The sequence below is a fragment of the Syngnathus floridae genome, chromosome 22, assembly GCF_059516105.1.
Source record: "Syngnathus floridae isolate MCC-2025c chromosome 22, RoL_Sflo_1.0, whole genome shotgun sequence".
Lineage (NCBI taxonomy): Eukaryota > Metazoa > Chordata > Actinopteri > Syngnathiformes > Syngnathidae > Syngnathus > Syngnathus floridae.
In genome coordinates, this window is record NC_142434.1 from 3,255,883 (window position 1) to 3,276,395 (window position 20,513).

At 45.2% G+C, this 20,513-nt stretch overlaps 3 protein-coding genes across 7 annotated transcripts; all 3 read right to left on the reverse strand.

The window, feature by feature from the left end:
* Nucleotides 1–9: 9 nt before the first annotated feature.
* strip2 (striatin interacting protein 2) lies at nt 10–7,704 on the reverse strand. 2 transcript variants are annotated; one of them, XM_088367496.1, is made up of 22 exons: nt 7,473–7,704; nt 6,389–6,458; nt 6,081–6,155; nt 5,759–5,893; nt 5,575–5,695; nt 5,433–5,501; nt 5,263–5,369; nt 5,074–5,201; nt 4,798–4,986; nt 4,514–4,564; nt 3,544–3,776; nt 3,061–3,126; nt 2,931–2,994; nt 2,793–2,864; nt 2,660–2,734; nt 2,498–2,595; nt 2,280–2,406; nt 2,109–2,209; nt 1,927–1,993; nt 1,728–1,832; nt 1,455–1,659; nt 10–1,381 (listed from the first exon to the last, which is right to left on the reverse strand). In XM_088367496.1, the coding sequence occupies exons 1-22, from the start codon at nt 7,581–7,583 to the stop codon at nt 1,131–1,133; spliced, it is 2,520 nt and encodes an 839-aa protein (XP_088223622.1). In that variant the 5' UTR covers nt 7,584–7,704; the 3' UTR covers nt 10–1,130. The 2 variants fall into 2 exon arrangements, with proteins under 2 accessions (XP_088223622.1, XP_088223623.1); XM_088367497.1 differs by lacking the exon at nt 4,514–4,564.
* Nucleotides 7,705–8,403: 699 nt separating this feature from the next.
* ahcyl2b (adenosylhomocysteinase like 2b) lies at nt 8,404–16,443 on the reverse strand. Of its 3 annotated transcripts, none has more exons than XM_088366724.1 (16): nt 16,059–16,442; nt 11,844–11,952; nt 11,623–11,766; nt 11,331–11,431; nt 11,151–11,253; nt 10,984–11,078; nt 10,820–10,926; nt 10,606–10,722; nt 10,392–10,544; nt 10,253–10,323; nt 9,953–10,047; nt 9,745–9,843; nt 9,614–9,682; nt 9,464–9,542; nt 9,278–9,398; nt 8,404–9,199 (listed from the first exon to the last, which is right to left on the reverse strand). In XM_088366724.1, the coding sequence occupies exons 1-16, from the start codon at nt 16,383–16,385 to the stop codon at nt 9,193–9,195; spliced, it is 1,797 nt and encodes a 598-aa protein (XP_088222850.1). In that variant the 5' UTR covers nt 16,386–16,442; the 3' UTR covers nt 8,404–9,192. The 3 variants fall into 3 exon arrangements, with proteins under 3 accessions (XP_088222850.1, XP_088222852.1, XP_088222851.1); XM_088366726.1 differs by lacking the exon at nt 16,059–16,442 and adding an exon at nt 13,827–13,967; XM_088366725.1 differs by lacking the exon at nt 8,404–9,199 and having other exon boundaries at nt 9,274–9,398; nt 16,059–16,443.
* A 532-nt stretch (nt 16,444–16,975) lies between these two features.
* Nucleotides 16,976–20,306, reverse strand: tmem209 (transmembrane protein 209). Of its 2 annotated transcripts, none has more exons than XM_088366729.1 (14): nt 19,841–20,306; nt 19,693–19,751; nt 19,495–19,626; nt 19,221–19,429; nt 18,945–19,134; nt 18,687–18,862; nt 18,548–18,619; nt 18,387–18,483; nt 18,192–18,317; nt 18,018–18,115; nt 17,815–17,929; nt 17,649–17,746; nt 17,467–17,540; nt 16,976–17,383 (listed from the first exon to the last, which is right to left on the reverse strand). In XM_088366729.1, exons 1-14 carry the CDS (start codon nt 19,978–19,980, stop codon nt 17,329–17,331), a joined length of 1,641 nt encoding a protein of 546 aa, XP_088222855.1. In that variant the 5' UTR covers nt 19,981–20,306; the 3' UTR covers nt 16,976–17,328. The 2 variants fall into 2 exon arrangements, with proteins under 2 accessions (XP_088222855.1, XP_088222854.1); XM_088366728.1 differs by having other exon boundaries at nt 19,206–19,429; nt 19,841–20,305.
* Nucleotides 20,307–20,513: the final 207 nt, after the last annotated feature.

The following is a 20,513-nucleotide window of genomic DNA, read 5'->3' on the forward strand; positions in this document are numbered from 1 at the left end:
AGATGCAAATCACTTTAAAAAAAAAAGTTTAATATGGAACTGTCATTTTATTCATTTATATCTCGAATAAAGCCTCTGCTGATCTGTAATTGCACATACCCCCCAAAATACCCAGTCAGCTATATGTCATGGTCATAGCCACAATAATATTACATTTGAAATATTCTACTAGATACATTAAATGTCTAATTTCATAGACTGTACACTTTGGAAGTAGAAAATAAATAACATTTGGCATTTTAAAACAGCATGAAAATGAAGGTGAGAGTGAGAAAGTTAAAAAGCCACTCATATTTGGCACAACTGTAACAAAGTTCAGTAGAAGAATGTGCAGAAGCTAAAAATGATCGAACCTTTGCCATATAAGATCTGTGGAAACCTGAGATTCTACATGTATATTATTATTCAGAGATTTTTGACGTAATAAAAACAGAGGGGGGGGGGGGAGTGATCACGTGCATTTGTGAACCGTCAAGAGAATATTTGGAAATACGACATTAAACACATTGTGACAATTTTGTTTGTGCTCTGTGCGTGTGATTCACTGCCCTGAAGTTTTTAGAGTTGGCAGGTCAGGTAGAGAAAATAATAAATTTGTGTCGACAATGTGCTTGTGAAGGTAACCTTTTTTTTTTTTTTTTAAATTATTATTTGTATTTGTGATTGCAGGTAACTCACCTTCTGCTGGAAGTCAATTGAGCTGATGTTTTTTTTTTTGCTGAGTTGGGAACATTAGTTAGTCTAGAAAATGTCAAAAGTTTTTAGGACACCCTGCTTTTTAAAATCCTCATCCTGCCTCCTAAAAAAAAACACATTTAAAAAAAAAAAAAATCCAAATTGTGTGCGAGATGTACAACTTGACACTACAAATTTTACCACAGACAAATATACAAACAAGTATCAAAGGGGTCAAAGCAGCACCCATGTTTTCAAAAGAGCTAAGAGAGGAAGGAGAAATTGCTTTAGTACGATGTTTGCTCTCATCCCCGTGGTCTTTTTCAAAACCAACGGCGTTATAATTTAATTTTAGAGTGGAGACCAAAGCTACCATCTTGAAAGAGAAAAAAAAAACGCTACCTCAGTTTTCGACTAGCTCCTCCATGAGCGTTCAAAGTCGTCGTGTTTTTGCGTCACGGCTCCACGAGGAGGCCCTCCCACTCGATGGGCTGCGAGAAGACCTCCCTCTCCAGCCACATTTCGTAGCTGTAGTGGAAGTCATCGGGCAGGTCCACGCGCTGACCCAGCACGCTCTGTAGGCAGTTGTCCACCGGCGCCAAGTCGCCGTTGCGGTTCTTGTCGTAGCGCCGGCTGTTGAACTTCTCGATGCTCTCGCGAAGGGCGCACTCCTCCGCCTGGAAGTCCCAAGGCCGTGCGTCGATATCTGGCAGGGCGGTGACATCATCACTTGTAGCGTCAAATATATTTACTGGTGTTTTTTTTTTTGTTTTTTTTACCATTCCCGTAGGCCCAGTCGTCATTGAGCCTGTGGCGGACCTTCTGGTAGATAGCCGACATGGTCTTCATGTTGCTCTTCCTCCACTGGCGGCCCAAATACTTGGTCTGGATTTTAAGCAGCTTGAGCACATAGAGCTGCATCATGGCCTGCTTGACCTTCAGGGCTCTCTTCAGGATGGGGGCTGACTTGAAGACCACCAACATCTAACAGGGAGGGGGGGAGTGTGAGGAGAGGCACCAAAGCACGTATTTTACAGGAGAAAAACAAAGACCATGGTCCGAGAGTGTTTCCACTTAGTCAGCTTGTTGAGGATTCTCAGCAGGTTGATGCAAGAGAACAGATTCCGCCAACAGAACTGGTTGTTGTCTCCAGCTTCCTGAGAACCCAATAAACACCAATATACACTTTTTTTTAATTTATTTTTTTTATGAGCGTAACACAATCAAACTCGAACAGGCGTTTGGACTCACCAGGCTCTCGGCAGTGAGCTCGGGCATTTCATGGACGGCGCAGTGTGGAAAATCCAAAACACATATGCTGCAGAGAAAACACACAATGGTGATATGGGTCAGAAAAATAATAAATAAAAATTTAAAAAATCTAATAAATAAATAAAAAACAATTTAACAATAAATAAATAAATCCAGCCTACCTGTTTTTGGCACTGATATAAGACATGATGTTCTGGTTGAAGAACTTGAGGATGAGTGGTATGCAGTTGGCAAACACCAGATGCTGGGAGACAATCTCAAACTGAAAAAGCCATTTTCGAGATTGTATTTCATGACTCTAAAAAGGAACACGTGCTATAACCGGCCGTCACCTGGTAGACGTGGTTGAGTTTCAAGTGTTTGAGTAGGAGCAGCAGCAGAGCCGAGATGGCCTTGACGATGATCTCTTTGTGCCGGTTGACGTCGATGCCCAGCTTCATGCTCTGGAGGACGGTGATTCTGCAGGGATAATAATGAATAATGAAAAAAAAAAAAGGAAAATTCATTATTATTATTTAACAAGACCTGGCCTACCCGTCCCGATACTTACGGCATCTCCTCAGGCAGCACGTCGGCGAGGATATTAATGGAATCCGTTTTGGCTTTGGAGGTGGGTGCGGCGGCCAGAAGTAGCTTCAGGAGAGCGATCTAACATGAGACGGCAAACTTTCACCATCACACATTTGGATCACTTTTGATGTCCAAAACTCACCACATATTGGGAGAGGTTTGGAAGCATGCCCAGGTAGAGCATCTCAGCAGGCGTCTCGTCCACCTCCTCCTCGCCCTGCGTGATGAGAATCGTTCGTAAGCAAACGTCGGGTAAGAGTTTATGAGAAACCCACCAAGCTCAGCGGACATTGTTGTAGCTCCTCCTCGCGCTTCATCTGGACTTCGGCGATGGACACGTATTTGTGCTGCGGGGAAAAGAGAGAAGGTTTAAAATGGTCAATTAAATAACTTGAATTTGATCAATTAATAACCTGTTTGAGAGTCTTGACACTCTCGTGGATAGGTCGGGGCAGGCCTACGAGGGTCTCGGTGTCACTGCAAGAAAATTCGGCCTCGATTAGGGGCATAGCGATCAATAAACGCTGGCGATTGAATACTGACTTTCCGAGGGTGAAGCCGATGAACTTGTTCCGACTGGTCTCCAGGAAGTGCTCGATGTCCTTCTCCCTGCAGGAGATGCTTATGTTGAATTACATTGAACTTGCCTATTATTAATTTTATACATTTCAAAAAAATTTATTGAAAATGTTTCAATTTTTTAAAATATATATATATTTTTTATATTTATTTTTATTTTAAATTCTTCCATTTTTTAAATTTTATACATTTTTAAAAAATTTATTGAAAATGTTTTAATATTTTTTAATATATATATATATATTTTTTATATATTTTTTTAATGTAATTATCTACAGTAGTCCTGATTAAGGAATCTTGGATCATCTACACATGGAGAGCATATTGCTAGAGATGAAGCTGAGAAGAAAAAAAAAAAAATCTTCACACATCCAGATTCAGGGTGTGAACGTGTCAGCCAGCTCAATTCTCAACATTTTTGTTCCACACAATCTGAGATTTGTGTACCTGACTTTGGGGGCCCAAGGGAGGCCTTTGGGGAAGTTGACCCTCTCCGCAGGGGGCCGAAGAGGAGGCGGCGGAGGCGGAGGCTGGATGATGACATCACGGTCCAAGGGGTCCACCTCGCCCTCCATGCCACCGTCACCATCCTCTGGGTCCTCTTCCTCGTCACGGACGTCGTCGTTCTTGAAGGGGTCCCGCTCGTTGTACGTGTCCAGGCTGTCTTGTTTGACCAGCGGCTGATGGCGGGAAGGAAGGGGGCGGGGCATAAACAACAACAAGATGCTTTTGTTTACCGTCATGCAAATATGTCCGCAAGCACAGCCGTGATGATTCATTTCAGTCTTCATGCTAGCCGAAGCTAAGCTAACAGCGTGGGGTGAGACGTTTTTTGTTTCTAGTGGGGGGTCAACTGCATTCCATCAAGGAGGTGGCCGGTCGCTTAAATATCTGAAAGCTCACCTCGTTGATGATTGCATTTTTTTTTTCATGACCCTTAAGTGTCTACAGTGCATGATTGTGTGGTGGTGATGGTGGGGGGCATGGGGGGGGGGGGCTACGACTGCCTTTATAGGACGGTGGGCCAAACAACAAGCTAGCAAGGCATCTCAAACTGGCTACTGTGCAGGTAGACGAGAAGGAAGAAGAAGAAGACATGTTGAGGTGGTTTGGATGAGATATAAAAAAAAAATGCAGAATATAGAAGGACAGGGCTGGAGGTAATTGAGTAGAGCTCCACCAAAATTGCTTCTTCTAATATTAATTTGGAGGCGGGCCAATTAAAATCCTAAACTGAAATTTGTATTTCTCAATAATTGCTTTATATTTTAATTATATATACAGAGAGAGAAAGAGAGAGAGAAGGGAGGAACGCAAATAGAGGTGAGGGACAGGAGTGCAACAAAAAAAAATAGAAAGAAAAAAATGCAAAAAAAAAAAGGAAAAGAAACTAAAGAGGGAACTTGCGGGTAAAGACCTGCTTCTTGGGAAAGGGACTGTCTCCTTCCAAGCTATCAACAAAGGCACTCTGTGGGGACACAAGGAAGAGGCGCAATGAGACACCATGAGGGCAGTTAGCGGGCGAGTCTCATTTCAGCCCGATTAGCGTCGGATCAGTTAGAGAAGGATCGCTTCAATGGAATGAAAACCAAAAAAAAATTAGTCTCGGGTCAGTGTGTATGTGTATTTGTTGATGATGCTACCTTGACACCAATTACTACTTTCCTATCTGGATGAGGTTTTGGTGGCATGCGGGCATACCCTGCGACTGCGCCGTCCTCTCTTCTGCTGTTGCTGCTGCTCGATGAGCTCCATGGCGGAGGCGGGCGGCGAGGCGGCTCTCATGGCCCGCACCACCTTGATGCTGTCCTCGGGGAGCGGCGGCAGGTTGAGACGCTCTCGGCCCCGCATCTTCATCTCCTGCAGCTCCTCGAAGCCCCCCAAGGTGAACTTTGAAATGGAGGTGAGGAGGGGGCGGAGCTAGTGTTAGTAGTGCTTTTGATTTTATGAATTAAAATGTAACATTGCTCCACTGACCAAAATGGTCTTCCATAGGAGAAGGAGAACTTTCTTCATGGGGAAATGTGGTGCGTTCATGCTGCAGAACTTGGTCACCATGGAGAAGAGGAGCAAGGCAAAAGGCTCGCCGTTGTATAGCGGAGCACCTGAGTGGGAGAAAGACACGATTAGCAAACTCAAGCTAATCGTCCACAACGTTTTACCCACCGAGCTCGTTCTTGAAGGCCTCCCTGGTGGCTCGCCACTCCGGGTTGTCGTCGTCCGTTTGAACCCGAACCGTCTCCACCATTAAGTACATGATGCTGAGCAACACTCTTGAGAGAAACACACAAATGAATGAATGAATGAGAATTAATGTAAGCGGCCATTTTGCTCACCTGAGCTCCGTGCTATCCGCGAGCGAGATGGCGGGCTTCCTCAAAGCGCTGCTGCAGGCTTGGTTGTTACTGCAAAACATAAAAAAATATTTTTAAGCATCACACTGGACGTTGACACTTTTAATGACACCACGGCGCTCACTCTATCTCCATGCTGAGGAGCTCCAGCAGGGCCGTGAAGATCCCCATGTCGTAGAGGAGGAAGACATTGCGCCTGGACCAGCGGAGAACGTCGGCCTCGGCGTCACATTCGTCGAACACACCTGTGTGGGAAACATGGGTTACACACAGATTCAAACACGAGTCGAGTCGTTGAGTCGTCGTACCCTGAGCGAGGTAGAGGATGGCCCTGGCCACCTTCAGCCTCTTGTCCCTGTCGGTCACCTCCAGCGCGTCCAGTAATCTCATCACGTACGCACGCCGCTCCTCCGCGCTCACATCGATCCATCGTCGGCCTCGGGCTGTTGAAGACGAGGTCATTCTCAAGGACATGTGAAATATCGACCCCTATGCTCTTTGAACGGTACTACACATGATGAGGAGGTCCTGAGTTCCAACAGCTTAAAAATCCACAACGCTTTGAAATGCCAAGTTCCATCATGTTAAAGTAAATCGGCTTAAATTTTTGGGGAAACCACACACACATACCGTGACTTTTGAAGTCCTCCTCAAAGTAGTCTCTGTTGAGAGCAAATTCAGGCTCCTCGGTGTAGCTGTACAACTCTGGCAAGGACAACAATGTGAACGACGGGAGCGAAAAATACGTTGCGCCCGAGGGCAAACGTGGGCGGGTGCTCGTTAGGCGATGTCGAACAAGTTTACAAGTGTGTAAGAACACTTGTCGGTCGCAAGTCTGCACAAATATGCTTGAGAAGCAAATAAAAGTGCAATTTTTTTTTTAAATGGACAAATCTGCTGTCATTTTTATTGATAAATAGATTTGTCAAAAATGATACCTGAGAGTTCCACGGTGAGGGTGTCGGTGTCGCCGTATTCAAACTCCAAATTGGGAGACTCCATGGAGTTCTGCCAAGAAAGGAAATAATAGTGAGAACAAAAACACAAAAAAAAGCACACGCAACAAACTCTGTCTTCACCAAGATGTTAAATTGTACAAATGATGAGGCTAAAAGTGATTCTGGAAGTAAAAGAAGAGTGACGCCAGTGCAGCAGGAAGTAAGCAATGCAAATGAGCTCCAGTAAAGACAAAAACAGGTTAAAAGAAAACGGAACAGGTTAACAGAAATTACTTTGTCCTGTGGACCTCAGACAGACAGACAGACAGGCAGACAGACCTAGTTATTTTCCAGGGCAATGGAAAGACACTTGACTCCAACAGGATTTAGGCCCTATTTTTTATATAAAATCAATATTTTGTTAAATGTGAAAAAAATATATAAAAATGATCAATTACAATACCTCAATTCAGTTTTTTTTTAATAAAATTATTTTTTTCAGATACCAATATTCACTCTTTGCTTTTGTTTTATAAAGTTTCCTCAAACAGAGAAAAAAATGTGAACAGTTAATTAAAAGCAATTACAAAAACAATTTAGATGTAATACAAGGTGCGAGTAATTGTACTAAAACACAAGAAGCTATTCACGTGACGTCAATGCAGGATTATCCATTATTCTCCTTTCAAATCAAATCAATCATGTGACCTTTGCAATGTTCAAACTAGGTCAAAATGTCACAAAGGTAGGGCGGGAAACATCGCATAACGCTTTTAATATTAGAATCATTCCTGACATATGATATGGGCGAATTTACGAATGTAAATATTAGATGGCATCCATGCAGCACATTTCACCACCTGCAGTCTGCACGTCGAGTAACGCTGCAGGGTTATTTTTAGACGTTCGCCAAAATAACCTCTCAAGTGTTCCCGTCTGCATGCCATGCATGTATGTTTTAGAGAAAGAGAGGCCCAGCTGTCGCGGAAAAAAAAAAAAAAGCTCCCCAGCAACAACCACGCCATGGGAGAAGGTAAAATCTTGCCGTTTCCGACGTACGCGAACGCCTCTCGCTTTTACCCACCTCGGACTCCTTCTGCTGCTCCTTGAACACATCTTTCCCTTTCGACCTCAACCTGCCGCCGTTGTCGTTGAGGTTATTGAGGAGAGGGACCTCCAAGTCCTCCGCCTGCATCTCGCAGGAAGGTTTTGGAGGACAAACGGAAGGGGGGACGAGAGACGACGGTCCCCGGCAAGAGGACAAGTGGGGAGTTTCTCGTTTTCGCGTCCCCCGCCTCTCTGCTTAAAAACGGGCGTTGGATTTGTCGTCCACGCACGTCTAGCGAGGGCGGGGCTAGACAAATCACTACGGAAAGGAGGGAGCACTTGATTGAATTTTAACATGCCAAAAATAGCAATAAAATTCCCTTGAATACTTTAAAGCAGCAAAGATGATAAGGGGAAACATTTTTTTTCTTTACATCTTTATTGGAGATTACAGATTATTGCTTGTCATCTACCGTCATCACTTCCTTTATGGACAAGAGAGGGTTGGGAATTTAACACTTTTTTTTTTACAACAATAAATACATGAGATGATTTTCCTAAGATTTATAAAGGCTGTCCTATAGAGTGTGTATATTCTATACATACACGATGCTGGTGTCACCCCTGCCCACCCACCCTCGGGGTCAAAGGTCAGTTTGAGGCTGACAAAAACGGAAATTTTCCCACCCTCAAATGCACAGGCTTGGATCCTGAGGCAGCTGTTTATGAAGCACATACACACACACATTATCGTCAGCAGTCTCTCAAGGCCACACACTTGGTAGATCACACGATGGAGAAGATTCAGAACAGCACAAAGGACACAAAAGCACGCATTTCGAATTTGAGCAGAATGAAAAGTAGGAAAGGGACGCTGCTTCCCAATTTTAAAACTCAAATTCGGATCCTTTTAGTTCCCAAGCCAACTTTCAGTATAATTTGGTATCTTCGTTAATATAATCACAGTATTCATTCATATATGTACATTTATTACACATATAATTAGAAGATTTAATTGCTTATCTCAATGACATGATCGAAGACAATGAGAGGGAGAGAAATGTAGAAAATTTGTCGTTTCTATACAAATATGTAACTATACAATATGTAATGATCACTTTGAATACATTATGGTCCAAAATAAAGTTGATCTCCAAAATGCCAAAGACGTGAGGCAGTTTGAGTGACGGCCGGAAAAATCGAATCTGCCTTTTAAAAATGGACTACTAGTAAATGAGGCGGAACCGACCGTGTGTTAAGAAATACTTTTTTTTAAAAAAATCAAATGGATAAGAATGGATCGTCCCCCCCTAGAATAAAATAAGAATAAAACAAAGTATAAAAGAATAATTACAAAAATAACAGGGGAGGGGAAAAACACAAAATTTCATCTTCATTCTATTTTTTCTTTTTAAATCACATTTGTTTTTCTTATATAGCATATATATTGTCACATTTGTTGAAACGATAAAAAGGCGTGGCGACGGGAGGGGAGATGGCGACGCGCAGCTAAAAACAAAAAGAGGGGCAAAAATCAAAAGTCTTCCCGGGGAGCGAGCAGGCGGCCGAGAAGAGAAGGAGTCGCCCTCCTTGGAGTTTTTTTTTTTTGCCGATATTAACAAGTTGGAATAAATTAAACGTTTGCCCCCTCAGGCACGGCCTGAGACCCCCCCCCCCCTTCCACCTTGACAGCCTTGTAGGTTCTGTGCGCTTTGGGGAGTGCTGCCGTCTCCTCTTGGCCCCGCCGTCAAACTTCTTTAATACCTTGAGAGAAAAAAAAAAATTTGAGTTTGTGAAATTCAACAAAAATTGCAAAATCAGCAGCTATGCTAATTTCGCTACCTATAGTAGTTTGGCTTGAAGGGTCCGTTCTTGTTCAAGCCCAGATACTTGGCCTGCTCGTCGCTCAGCTCGGTGAGGTGCGCGTCGAACGTTGGCAGATGCAGGCTGGCCACGTACTCATCTAAACACAAGCGTGAAATGTTTCTCCTCGCGTTCCTCCGCTCCAAACGCTACGCGTGACCTTACCCATCTTCTTGGGCAGAAGGTAAACATCTTGCTTGTAGCGTCCGTCTGGAGCGTTGTAGAGCTCGATCAGAGCCAGGGCCTGGCCGAGCAAACACACATGAGTCTTCCTGCTTGGCCCAAAGAGGCTTGGCAATAGTGCGGCGGCGCTACCTGGGTGGTGGCCGTGATGGAGAGCACAAACGTGGGCACGGTGGAACAGCTGAGGTTCAGCAAGCGACCCTGCAAAACAAACAATCAATAAATACAAATCGGGATTTCTCAAAATGCGCGTGAGCGAGCACCTCGGCCAGCAAGACTATCCTCTTGCCGTCGGGCCAGATGACGTGGTCCACTTGCGAGCGCACTCGCTCCCAGGTCAGCTCGGGCGTCCGCAGACTGGCCTGCAACAAAAACCGGCGGTTACCACGACAACCACCGCGTAACTTTTAAGGCTTTTAAGACGATTACTATTATGTCAGATATATTCAAAAATCAAAGCTGGTGACGGACCACGTCGATCTCAGTGTTGGAGTGGCCCATGTTGCAGACGATGCAGCTGTTCTTCATGCGGTCCAAGTTCTCTCGCACCACCACGTTCTTGTTGCCTGATGGGAAAAGGAAGAAAAAAAAAAAAATCAGACAAGGGAAATGGCAGCCATGAGAGACTCCCATGGGTTAATTAAACTCTAACGTGAAATTAACGCATTCTCAGTTAATTACTTTGACATAAATAGATGCGGTATAGAGTTAAAGGTGACCATCTAGCACTTTTGTGGAAATTCCATGAAGAAGGAGAAGAAGTCAACGCACCGGTGCAGGTGATGACAATGTCCACTTGTCTGATGACTTCGTTGAGCTTCACCAATCGGAAGCCGTCCATGCTGGGCAAATAAAAAGCCGAGTGTTAAGAGGGGCGTCGGGAAAGTCAACAGACGAGGTCGCGGCCTACCAAGCCTGCAAGGCGCAGATGGGATCGATCTCCGTCACGTAAACGATGGCGCCCATGGCTTTGAGGGCGGCGCAGCAGCCTTTCCCCACCTCGCCGTAACCACACACCACCACTTGTTTGCCTCCGAACATGACATCGGTCGTCCTCTTCAATCTGAAATTGGGTGGCGCCATTACTGGCTGATTTCATTGCGGGTGCATCACGGGGTTCCTACCCGTCCAAGATGGACTCCCTGCAGCAGTAGAGGTTGTCAAACTTCTGCTTGGTCACCGAGTCGTTGACGTTCATGGCGGGGACGCACAGCTTCCCGGCCTTGGACAGCTGGTAAAGCCTGAAAGTTTTTCAAAATTAATGCAACTCCATCGAGCAGTTGCAGACGCACACTTTCGCCACTAGAGGGAGACATAGCGCCAGGAAGCCACAGTTACCTGTGCACACCGGTGACGCTCTCCTCCACGATGCCCTTGATTTTTTTGAACATGTTGGGGTACTTTTTGTAGATCCAGTGTGTCAGGTCGCCGCCATCGTCCAGAATCTGGAAAGAGTGAACGATTAGTGTCGAGTCGAGTCTTCATTAACCATGTTAACCGACCATGTTGGGCTGCCAGCCTTCCACGTTGACGCAGCGGTCGATGCACCACCAGAAATCGTCCTCGGACTCGCCCTTCCATGCAAAGACGCTGAAACCTGGACACGGAGATTTGTTGAGAAAGAAGCCAGGAAGCGCAATGGAGGAGGCAAGAAATAAAAATGTCTCACCTCCTTCTGCCAGAGCAGCTGCCACTTCGTTTTGGGTGGAGTAGATGTTGCAGGCCGCCCACCTGCACTGAGCACCTAGAGCTGACAAAGTCTCCATCAGCACCTGGAGGGAACAGTTGACCCCAAAAAAATAAATACAATAAAAAAAATAATAAATAAACAATTGGAAGCTCTACTCACAGCAGTCTGGGCGGTGATGTGGGTGCAGCCCACCACTTTGGCGCCGGCGAGGGGTTTCTCACCCTGGGCTCGCTTCCTCAAAGCCATGAGGGCTGGCATCTCTGGGAAAAAAAAAAAAAAAAAAGAGCCTGAAGGAATTCATTTAGATGATTGTTTAATCCCTTTAAGACTTTACGGCTCAGCTGAAAACACACAAACATATTTGTGTGTTTAGGCAGCAGAGTTCAGCTGAGGCTTCGTTTCCACCGACGGCGGTGGAGTGGTTTTTTTTTTCTAGAACAATACGACAAACCTTGCTCGGCTATCTCGATCTCCCGGCGTCCGAAGTCAGCTTGCTTGATGTTTTTGATGCAGAAGTCGCCGTTGCCCTTGGAGTTCTTCTGCTGTTTGTCCCGAGGCGACGTCTCGTCATCGGAGCTGTCCGTGTACGACGCCGCTAGGAAGAAAACACCACGAAATTGAAAGACTCAAATTGGGCGAGACGATTCCAAGGGAATCCGACTAAGGTCTTACCTGAGCTGTAGCTGTCTGTGGACGATTGCGAGATGGAGCGCGACAAAGAGCGGCGGCCGATCTTGGAGGGCCGCTTGTTGAACTCCTGCTTCTGGTCTGCGAACTGGATCTGTTGGGATTGGTCAACACAAAGTCTTTGAGTCATTTTGGGATCTTCGGAAGATTTTTTTATACCACTGCCGTTCCAGAGCGCATGACTCAAGTGCAAAATCCTTCGACGGGCCAAGAGCTTTGTCAGCGTTTATCGAAAATCTGGTATTAATCCGTTTTATAACACGCTCCGATTAGACTTTAAGATCAAATTTCACGCTACGACTGAGCTGGTGTCCTAATCGGCCCGCTCGTTAGGACCAGGAGTTCCAGCGGCTTAGCGCTCGGAGCTGAGACAATTAATAGAAAATAAATGAGCAGTTCTCACGGTGTGAACGCACCTCATCGATTCATTAGCGGCTCTTTAACAGAAAAGATTTGGGTCGAGAAGGTGGGCTTAGCTTGCTAGCTTAACCGCTAACTCAAACCAGCATTGTGGATGGAAAAATGCAAATTAGGCGACATAATAGTGCAAAATTTACCCGTTTAGTGACATAACTGAGATAAGGCTTCAGGTTTGACCGCTTTTCCCGGCAAAGAGAAAACCAAAAAACAGGCGTGAAGCGTGGGAACTTTTCATAGGTGCCTCGTGTGTCAACAAATTAACGACGGCTTCCCGCGCCTTCAATCATACAGCTGTGTTGTCTGCGGGTGGTTCCGTCCCATTTCGAGATCCTCGGCGGTAACGTGACTTGCTTCCCACAAGGGGAGAGCTTGGTTCTCCGTGGGTTTCTCGGGCCCACAGAGACGGGGAACCTGAGTCTAATCAAACATAGCGGGTCATGAAACGAAGCAGGGGGGGGAGCCTTACGGAAATATAACCTTTGACCGAGCAGCTGGTTCGCCGTTGAGTTTCTACCGGTGATTTCCGCAAAGATAGCGTAAATTCAAATATATCCGCCTTGCAGCCACAGTTACGCAACCCCGTGGGGCCAAAGCTGAGTATTTGCACGACAATACGAGTGAAAAAAGGACAGCGATCCGTCCGGTGTCGCGGGAGACTGATCCTCTGCCATCTGTTACTCAACGGCATTACATAAACGGCAGATGATTTGAAGATATTTCGCCGTCACGCTTTTAACAACGATGGCACAGAGCGAAACCGAGGATACGGCGCAGGCCTCGAGTTTTTTTTTTATTTTTTTTTGGGGCTGTGAAATGCAGCGGATGACACAGTTGCCGTTCCCACATGACAATTAAACGGGAAGAATGCACTAAAATAAGACCCAGGCAGACAGCGAGGGGGGGGGGGGGGGGGCACGTCCTTCTATGCATCGGCTCCCTTGAAACCTGATCAAACGCAATCTCAGCTAGTCCGGGATACAACGCCCTCGGTTTCAACTTGCGTTGGAAATATTCTCGTAAAAGAAATAAATCAAACGTGCTGCCATATAAGATGTCAATGGTGGTAAAAATAATGTGCTATAGGTGCCCAGTTGGTTCTGGCAGGAGGAGTCTGGGATACTTTTTGGTCAGGTGGTGTTCCACAGGGGTCAACGTTGGGGCCCCTATGTTTTTCTGTCTTCACTCTATGCAGTGATTTTATAGTGCTCTCGAAATAAAGTTGTTCCACCCAAAAAAATTTCATGCCCTGTTCTCTGTAAGGCTTAGCTAGCATGAGCCGCGAGCTAGCTTCTCGGGTTCACTGCATTTCTGTCTGACGCGACCACCCTCACCAACAGCCGTAGAAAAGAGGAGGAGGCAGCTAGCGTGAGGTGCCCCGAGGGCGCCTGTGATGTAAGAACACTCGCTCGCTCACTGCTGCTGATTTATGTGCAGCGACAAGCGCTCGCCTCGTAAACAACGGGGAGCTTGTACATGCACGGCTACCGGTGGCCTCGCACGTGCATCGCCAGAAGCTTCACGTCAACTGGGCGTTCGCTAATACAGTACCAGCCAGGAGGAAGTCATCCTCTAGTCATTTCTACCAAGGGGTTCTCAAACTGAGGTCTGGGTACTCCTAGGGGGTCCACACTCTGTACCTCAGGGGTCGGGAAGATAATTATCTTGGATCTATTTGAAAATAGTGGGAGTCGGTAAAACTAATTATTCCACCAATTTATCTTCAGGGCAACATAAAGCTCTGATATGATTGTGACATCACAAATCTGACATCACTACATGAATATTAGAGGAATAAAATGCCCTTTTTGGGTTTTTTATTTTTGTTTGACGGTCAGCCTCAGGGGCAGTTCACGTGCGAACGGAGGTCAAAAGTCACCGCTGCGGATAATCTGTTACTCAGTGTTGAGATGTTTGACTAAGCGGTGGAAAGATTGGACGGCGTGGCTTTCACGCTGTTGCGTTATTGAGCTGTAACAAATACGAGCATATGTTTACCCGCGGCCGGCCATCCTGTTAGCTTTCGGGAATCCTAATGGCTCAATCGAGCCGTTCAGTAAATGGCTTGCGAACGAAACACGTCAATGAGTTTTTAGTGGTTTTACTTCATCGGTGGTCACAGTTTAACGACTGCGGGAGAAGCAAAAGGAAAATTTGTCTGGCTTGAAATGAAGAAAAAAAAAAACACAGCAATGTCTTTTTAGATTGTTCTTTCCCCATTGTCGCACTTACTACAAATCGTGTCCATTCCACTGGTCACATGGTCACGCATTTTAACATCTCCCAGCACACACTCGTTTGTCAGTGATGAAATGGAGAGGGTTGAACATTTCACACTCACGCACGGGTTCCTGGAAACATGGGTACGCTCCATTTCCTTTGAGACACTTGCAATTGGGCAACACGTGTCAGAGGAAAGGTGGCTACGGATTTTTTTCTGCTCGAGATTCGGTTCTACAAGAACGAGCCATCTGTGCAGTGAGAAGGAGATGTGTCAAAGTGTGGCCATTTGCTGAGTTTGCCTCCAAGGAGGGTGGTTGGAAGAGTGCTATTTTTTTTTTCCAAATACATAACCCATCCTTCCGTCCACTCCATTTGCCATGTAGGCCAGCCACAGGTCACACTAAGCCTGTTAGCCGGCAAGCAATACCAGGAACGCCAGCTTAGAGTGTGTGACATAACGTTACATCAAAGCGGGACCATTTGGAATCCTACATTGAATTTGGCGTCCTTATTTTTTTTTTTTCCCCTGGTGAATATCAGGAAAAAAAAACGGCAATGGAGAATGATTAACCTTACGTTGTTGCGGGAAACCATCTGGTATGTAAAAAGAAAAAAAAATAGTGGTCAGATGAGCCGACGCAGGATTCTCAAGTGATCTTTTATTATGCAACCACTTGTGGGTCTGATATTTGCCCCAAGCACAACAGGTTATAATAAAACCAACGTCAGGGATGAAAACAGCACACATCTGGGTCCCGCTTACAACACAGAGCTGGCGTTGTAATCCTCTCATGAGGGCGACATGATGGAGATTAAAATGCTGTTGTCAACCCCTTTCCACTTTCTACCGGACCGGATGACCACAACACATGTCATATATGTCCAACTCTGTCATAAACCCTCCCGTGTAGACCACGACCTATAAATATACAACCTTCTGCCCTGCCGGATGTGTCGGGGAAATAATATTGCTTCAAAACAATCCCTGTGGATCACATCGCATCATCGAAATTACACGATTAATAATTCCCTCGTAGGGAAAACAAAAATAATCCAGATGTTGCTCTCGGAGACGTCCATGACAGGTGTCAATCAAAACCACTCATTTTGTTATTCATATTTTAGAATGGCAGTAAGTGATCATCAATACTTACTGATCAGTATTACAATATTACTAGATACTTTATGATTATTTGTCCTAAATGTATATTTTGTAAAGTGGCTTAGTTCTGTAGATGACACTATTTGAGGCATTTTTATTCGATGCTGTTACTTTTTAATGTAAATATTATGCTAGGCTGCGCAAAAAGGTTGGGAAAAACAGGAAAATGGCAGCGGTTATTAATTTGACGGCTCACCAAATAATCAGTAAAAAGTGAAATAGTTTAATAGTGTTTAGCCTTCGCTGGATTAGTTTGAATGTCATTAAATATTCTAATTATGACTGGAAGTCACACTGCTGAATCAGCCTGGTTGTTTGTTAGCATTGTTAGCTTGGTCACACGTTACACAGCGTGCGCTCGGAGGAAAAAGGCAAAAGGGAGGAAAAACACAACTCGCCTTTTTCATCCGCGGGGCCTCGGCCACGGTGCCGTCCCGATTGACAAACGCCTCGCCGCCGTTCTGCTGTGGGTCCGGTCGCTTCATAGCCGACGCCTGAGGCATCTTGGTGGGATTCGGGGCGAGCAAGCCCGGGCTGCCTTCTCCGGCTTTGGCGGAGGGCTCCGCGCTCGGGGACGTTGCGGTGGAGGAACCGGGCTCGCGCACGTAGTTCCTGGCGATAAGTCCTTCCGACGTCGGGGTAACCGGAGAGTCGGCGGGTAGTTCTTTAACGACGTCTTTGAGTTCGACCTCTGCCATTTTTGCTGCCACAACCTGCACTGACATCGTTACAGTTTTCACCAAGTCCCTTTTCTATGCAGGCAAACGGATGTGAGTGGAGGAGCTCAGCTGCGAAATGCATTATGGTTATTGTAGTTCTTTTTCTGTATTTGGACTACAACAGCCCATGCTCGCTTGCCATCGATGCTTATTACACTGCTGGGGTTTTACTACCTTTTATAATACGTTAAAAAAAAGACATGTTAGTGTTTCGATTAAATTTCCCACAGTATTTACATTTTTACTGCATTTTTTTTTTACCAGGTGGTTTGGATTTGACCTCGCAATGAATCACGTTACCAGCTCAGTGGCCTTGTGTTAGAGTGCCCGCCCTGAGATTGGGAGGTTGTGGGTTCAAACCCCGGCCGGGTCACACCAGAGACTCTAAAAGTGGTACCCATTTCTTCCCTGCTTGGCACTCAGTGTAAGGGGTTGAAATGGGGCCTAAGATCACCAAATGATTCTCTTCTCGCCCAGATGATGGATCAATTTTAATTTGAAAATCTGCACGCTGGGCATCTGCATTGCATCAAACGACAGCAAGGTCAAAAAGACGCATCTGAACAACAGCGACATCTAGTGGTCACAAAGAAAAGTTGAGTGAAATTGGTTTTATTCACAAAAGACCGTGGCTTTTTTGTAAAAAAAAAAGTTCATTTGGAGAGCTATTACATTCAGTTAACTTGGACTTGCAAGTGCTTTTTCTATTTTGCATGCCTCATAAAAAAAAAATGGCCTTGGAGATGAAGAAAATACAAAAAATACAATTTGTGCTCTTAATTGTAAGCTGTCAAACATTCAACCAAACGACGACTGAGCCCTTAAACACCCTACAGACAAATTTGAGGCTGATCTCATACTCAAAACGAGAAAGGATATGTTGTGTTCGAGTGCTGGTTTTCTGCTGTTGACTATTAATGGGTGGGGTTCTCATTTAAATTGTCAATTGTCAGTCTTCAAAAATCCACAGAATGTTCACACCGGAGAGTCCGAGGTTTACTCGCCTGTAAGAGAATGAAATGCAATTTACTGAATAAAATGTCATTTTGACCTCCTTAAGTGTTTTAAATAAATAAAAATGGCTCACCCCAGCATTCCTGACTCCTTGGTTTTAATGACATAGAGGAACATGAGGATTGTATGGAACAAGTTATTCCTGCCCTGTAACAGGGAAGGGTCGTTAATTTGAGATGTCAATCATCATGGAAAAAATTAAATTTCTGCAACCACTTCATTTTGAAAATTGGATTTGGTATTATGTTACGTCACCTTGGGCAGACTGAAGATGTGTCCCTGATAGATGAGCTGATAGTGAGGTGGCGTCGTGCAACTTTGGTGGATGCAGAAGAGGTTCTCCTTGGTCACATCTGTGGATGAGGACAAAAACAGATGTGTGGACGTGTGTGTGTTTGCATGTGTGTGTGTGTGCACTTACCAGGTTTGTCCGGGATGTGGCTGAAATGCTGCGAGGTGAACGTCTTCCCGTCGGGATATTTTGGATGAGGAGGAAGTCTGGAGTCCAGGTATGTACAAAATATGTGCGTGAGGATCTAGAGTGGAGACACCCAAGGTGAGGTGGCATCATTCGTAAGAAAACAAAAAAAAACCGATGTCAACTGTAACAATAACGATACACACTGCACAATCAGTGGGAAGGTCCGTGTCCCACTTGCGGTTCTTCAGATCACCTCCTCGATTCCAGCGAAAGGAGCTCATGCAGCCACTGTGTGCCAGCTCTGACGATTCCAAAACACAAGAAAATGTTAGCCCGCACACAAGAGGAATCGTTTTCCACACACGCGTGCAAGGAACCTTTGATTCGATCCACAAGATATTCCTGATTGGGAGTGATGTCGAGGTACTGGACCATGGAGTTCAAAGTAGGGATGGATGAAGCTTTCATCACGGCGGCTTGTTTGAGGCTGCTGATGCTGGCCTCTGGTGGAAGGAAAGAGGACAAGACGGGTTGATAATGTGTCCTCTAAGCGGAAACATTTGATGATTTACCTCCTATCTGAAGCTCAGGACAGCCCATTCTCCTGAGCTGAGTGTTGACCGAGTCCATTTCCCTCACAAGGGGCACCAAGATGGTGTCGCTGATCCACTGCAAAAATCACACACAGAATATTATTTATTTAAAAAATAAAAGGAGTTCATATACGACCTACGTTTCGAAGCTTGGCTGTCCAGCCGTCGATGCGGTCCACAACGGGGCGGCTGGTTGTGATCCTTGCCCACACCTGCATGGAATTCAATAAAGGTGTTATTTTTTATGTCAGTCAAATAAATCAGAGACATGTGCGTGACCTCCTCGGCAGCCTGTTTGGAACCCGGGTCTGCTTCATCCTTGTGAGCGGAGGGCGCCTGGGAGCGGCAGGCGGGCTGGTACAAGAACTTCCTCAGACTCTGTGCATAGTCCCCCACTGAGCGGTTGTAGTTCCAAAACGACGGACTGTGACTCGGGGAGATGGATTCTGGACTCCCTAATGGGGGCGGGAGGTGAAGACTTAGAAAAGTGATTGTTTAAAAATTGCCTCCAAAAAAAGAAAAATCGTCCATTAGTACCAAGCTGACTACGATGACTCTTCTCTTCCTCTGTACGCAAGAATCGTTCGAGGCTTTTCAAATCCTCCATGTAGTCCTCCTCACTTCCTGGCGAGTTTAACACCGTGGGTGACGTACGGTACCGAGCCCTCAACACTGAGTTTTCCGTGGTGCTCGGGTAAGCCGGGGAGCCAGGACTGTAACTCAATACCTGAAAAGGGAAGACAATAAATCAACATCATTGATAAAGCTAGTCCAATATTCAGAATTTTAGCAACATACATTCCCAAAGCTCACTGAGGGTGAATAAGGAGAACTACTTGGAGTGGTGGGATTACTCAGAGACGGGCTGTAGCCCGGCACACAGCTCGGAGAAAACTTGGGGCTGGTGGTGGCGGACCGAGATGGGCTGAAACTCAAAACGCTCTGACCCTGCAAGGGGGATGACTCGGTCGGAGCGGGGCTCTCCTTTTTTTCTTCCTTCTTCGGAGGAGAGGCCTGAATACCTGTGAGAGGATGGAGAGACATGAGCCAGTATTCCTCAAAAAGAATCGATGTATTCAAGACCTACTCGTGTTTCTCAGCCCCAGGAGCAGATGCTGTTGTGGGGTTACGTCGATGGTGGATGGAGCCATGGTGTATTTAAAATATTTCCAGAAATGAAGAAGAGCAGTGAGACTAAGAAGTGTGGCCAGTGTCAGTTCTGCCATGAGAAGAAAACATGTTAAGCTTGTTTTGAGTGGCAAATGTAAAAGCACAAGAGACTCACCTATGTACCAAATAGGCCAATAATTGATGTTGTACAATCGGCTTAACAATTCCCCAGACCTAAAAAGTTGAATTGTTACTGCATAAACCATTCGTGAGTTTTGAAAAAAAAACAAAGGTTATCTAAAACTGTGGAGTCATAAACTTACATTTCAGTATAAATCATGCCAGCCAGGGAAATGTCGAGAAGAGCCCAGGCAAGCACCACCTGACGAGCTTGTTCCTCCCTCCTCATCCTCAGAGCCTTGTCAGTCATACAGGCTATCTCCTCCTTCGGTGGGCTAAACATCTTCAACAAATTGAGGCCAAAAAAAGGACCAAACAAGTAAAAATAAAAAAAAAGCAAAATAATGTTCGCGTACTAGTGCTAGCTAACTCAGCTGCTAACTTAGCTGAGCTGAAGTTAGCCCGGTGACATAATCAACAACGAATAGGCAAACGTAGAAAGGTTCAATAAAAAGTATTATTTAAATGACGTTGCATTACGATTTATGGAGACAAAAAATAGTTTGCATAATTCCGTACAGCATATTAATGCATTCATAGTTCGCTGACATAATGAACTGCAAATGGCCTCATTTTTCTTTTAAATTCGACCCGGAAGCAGAATTATCTACTTCCGGGGTTCTCCCGGAAAGGAAGATAAATTATCTGGAAAATAATTGATTTTTTCCGCATAAATTGCTTTTCCAAATACGCCAGACTAATTTAAAAGAAAATAAATTATTAAATACAATAAAAATACTCGTCTACAACTAACTCGCCTTTATAAACCTATACAAAAGTTAGACATGATAAATTCAACTAACTCACAAAAGCAGA

What these genes read in the sequence shown, in the direction of transcription:
- strip2 (XM_088367496.1), bottom strand. Translation starts at nt 7,583, where the DNA reads ATGCAGGCGGAGGACTTGGAGGTCCCTCTCCTCAATAACCTCAACGAC. An exon ending in GGAGGACTTCAAAAGTCACG is followed by an intron (nt 5,894 to 6,080) that starts GTATGTGTGTGT and finishes CGTCTTCAACAG; the next exon opens with CCCGAGGCCGACGATGGATC. An exon ending in GAGGACGGCGCAGTCGCAGG is followed by an intron (nt 4,565 to 4,797) that starts GTATGCCCGCAT and finishes GTGTCCCCACAG; the next exon opens with AGTGCCTTTGTTGATAGCTT.
- ahcyl2b (XM_088366724.1), bottom strand. Translation starts at nt 16,385, where the DNA reads ATGTCAGTGCAGGTTGTGGCAGCAAAAATGGCAGAGGTCGAACTCAAA. An exon ending in ACATCACCGCCCAGACTGCT is followed by an intron (nt 11,254 to 11,330) that starts GTGAGTAGAGCT and finishes TGTTCCCTCCAG; the next exon opens with GTGCTGATGGAGACTTTGTC. An exon ending in ATCTGCGCCTTGCAGGCTTG is followed by an intron (nt 10,324 to 10,391) that starts GTAGGCCGCGAC and finishes TTATTTGCCCAG; the next exon opens with CATGGACGGCTTCCGATTGG.
- tmem209 (XM_088366728.1), bottom strand. Translation starts at nt 19,980, where the DNA reads ATGTTTAGCCCACCGAAGGAGGAGATAGCCTGTATGACTGACAAGGCT. An exon ending in GAGTCATCGTAGTCAGCTTG is followed by an intron (nt 18,863 to 18,944) that starts GTACTAATGGAC and finishes CGCCCCCATTAG; the next exon opens with GGAGTCCAGAATCCATCTCC. An exon ending in AAGGAGTCAGGAATGCTGGG is followed by an intron (nt 17,384 to 17,466) that starts GTGAGCCATTTT and finishes ATTCTCTTACAG; the next exon opens with GCGAGTAAACCTCGGACTCT.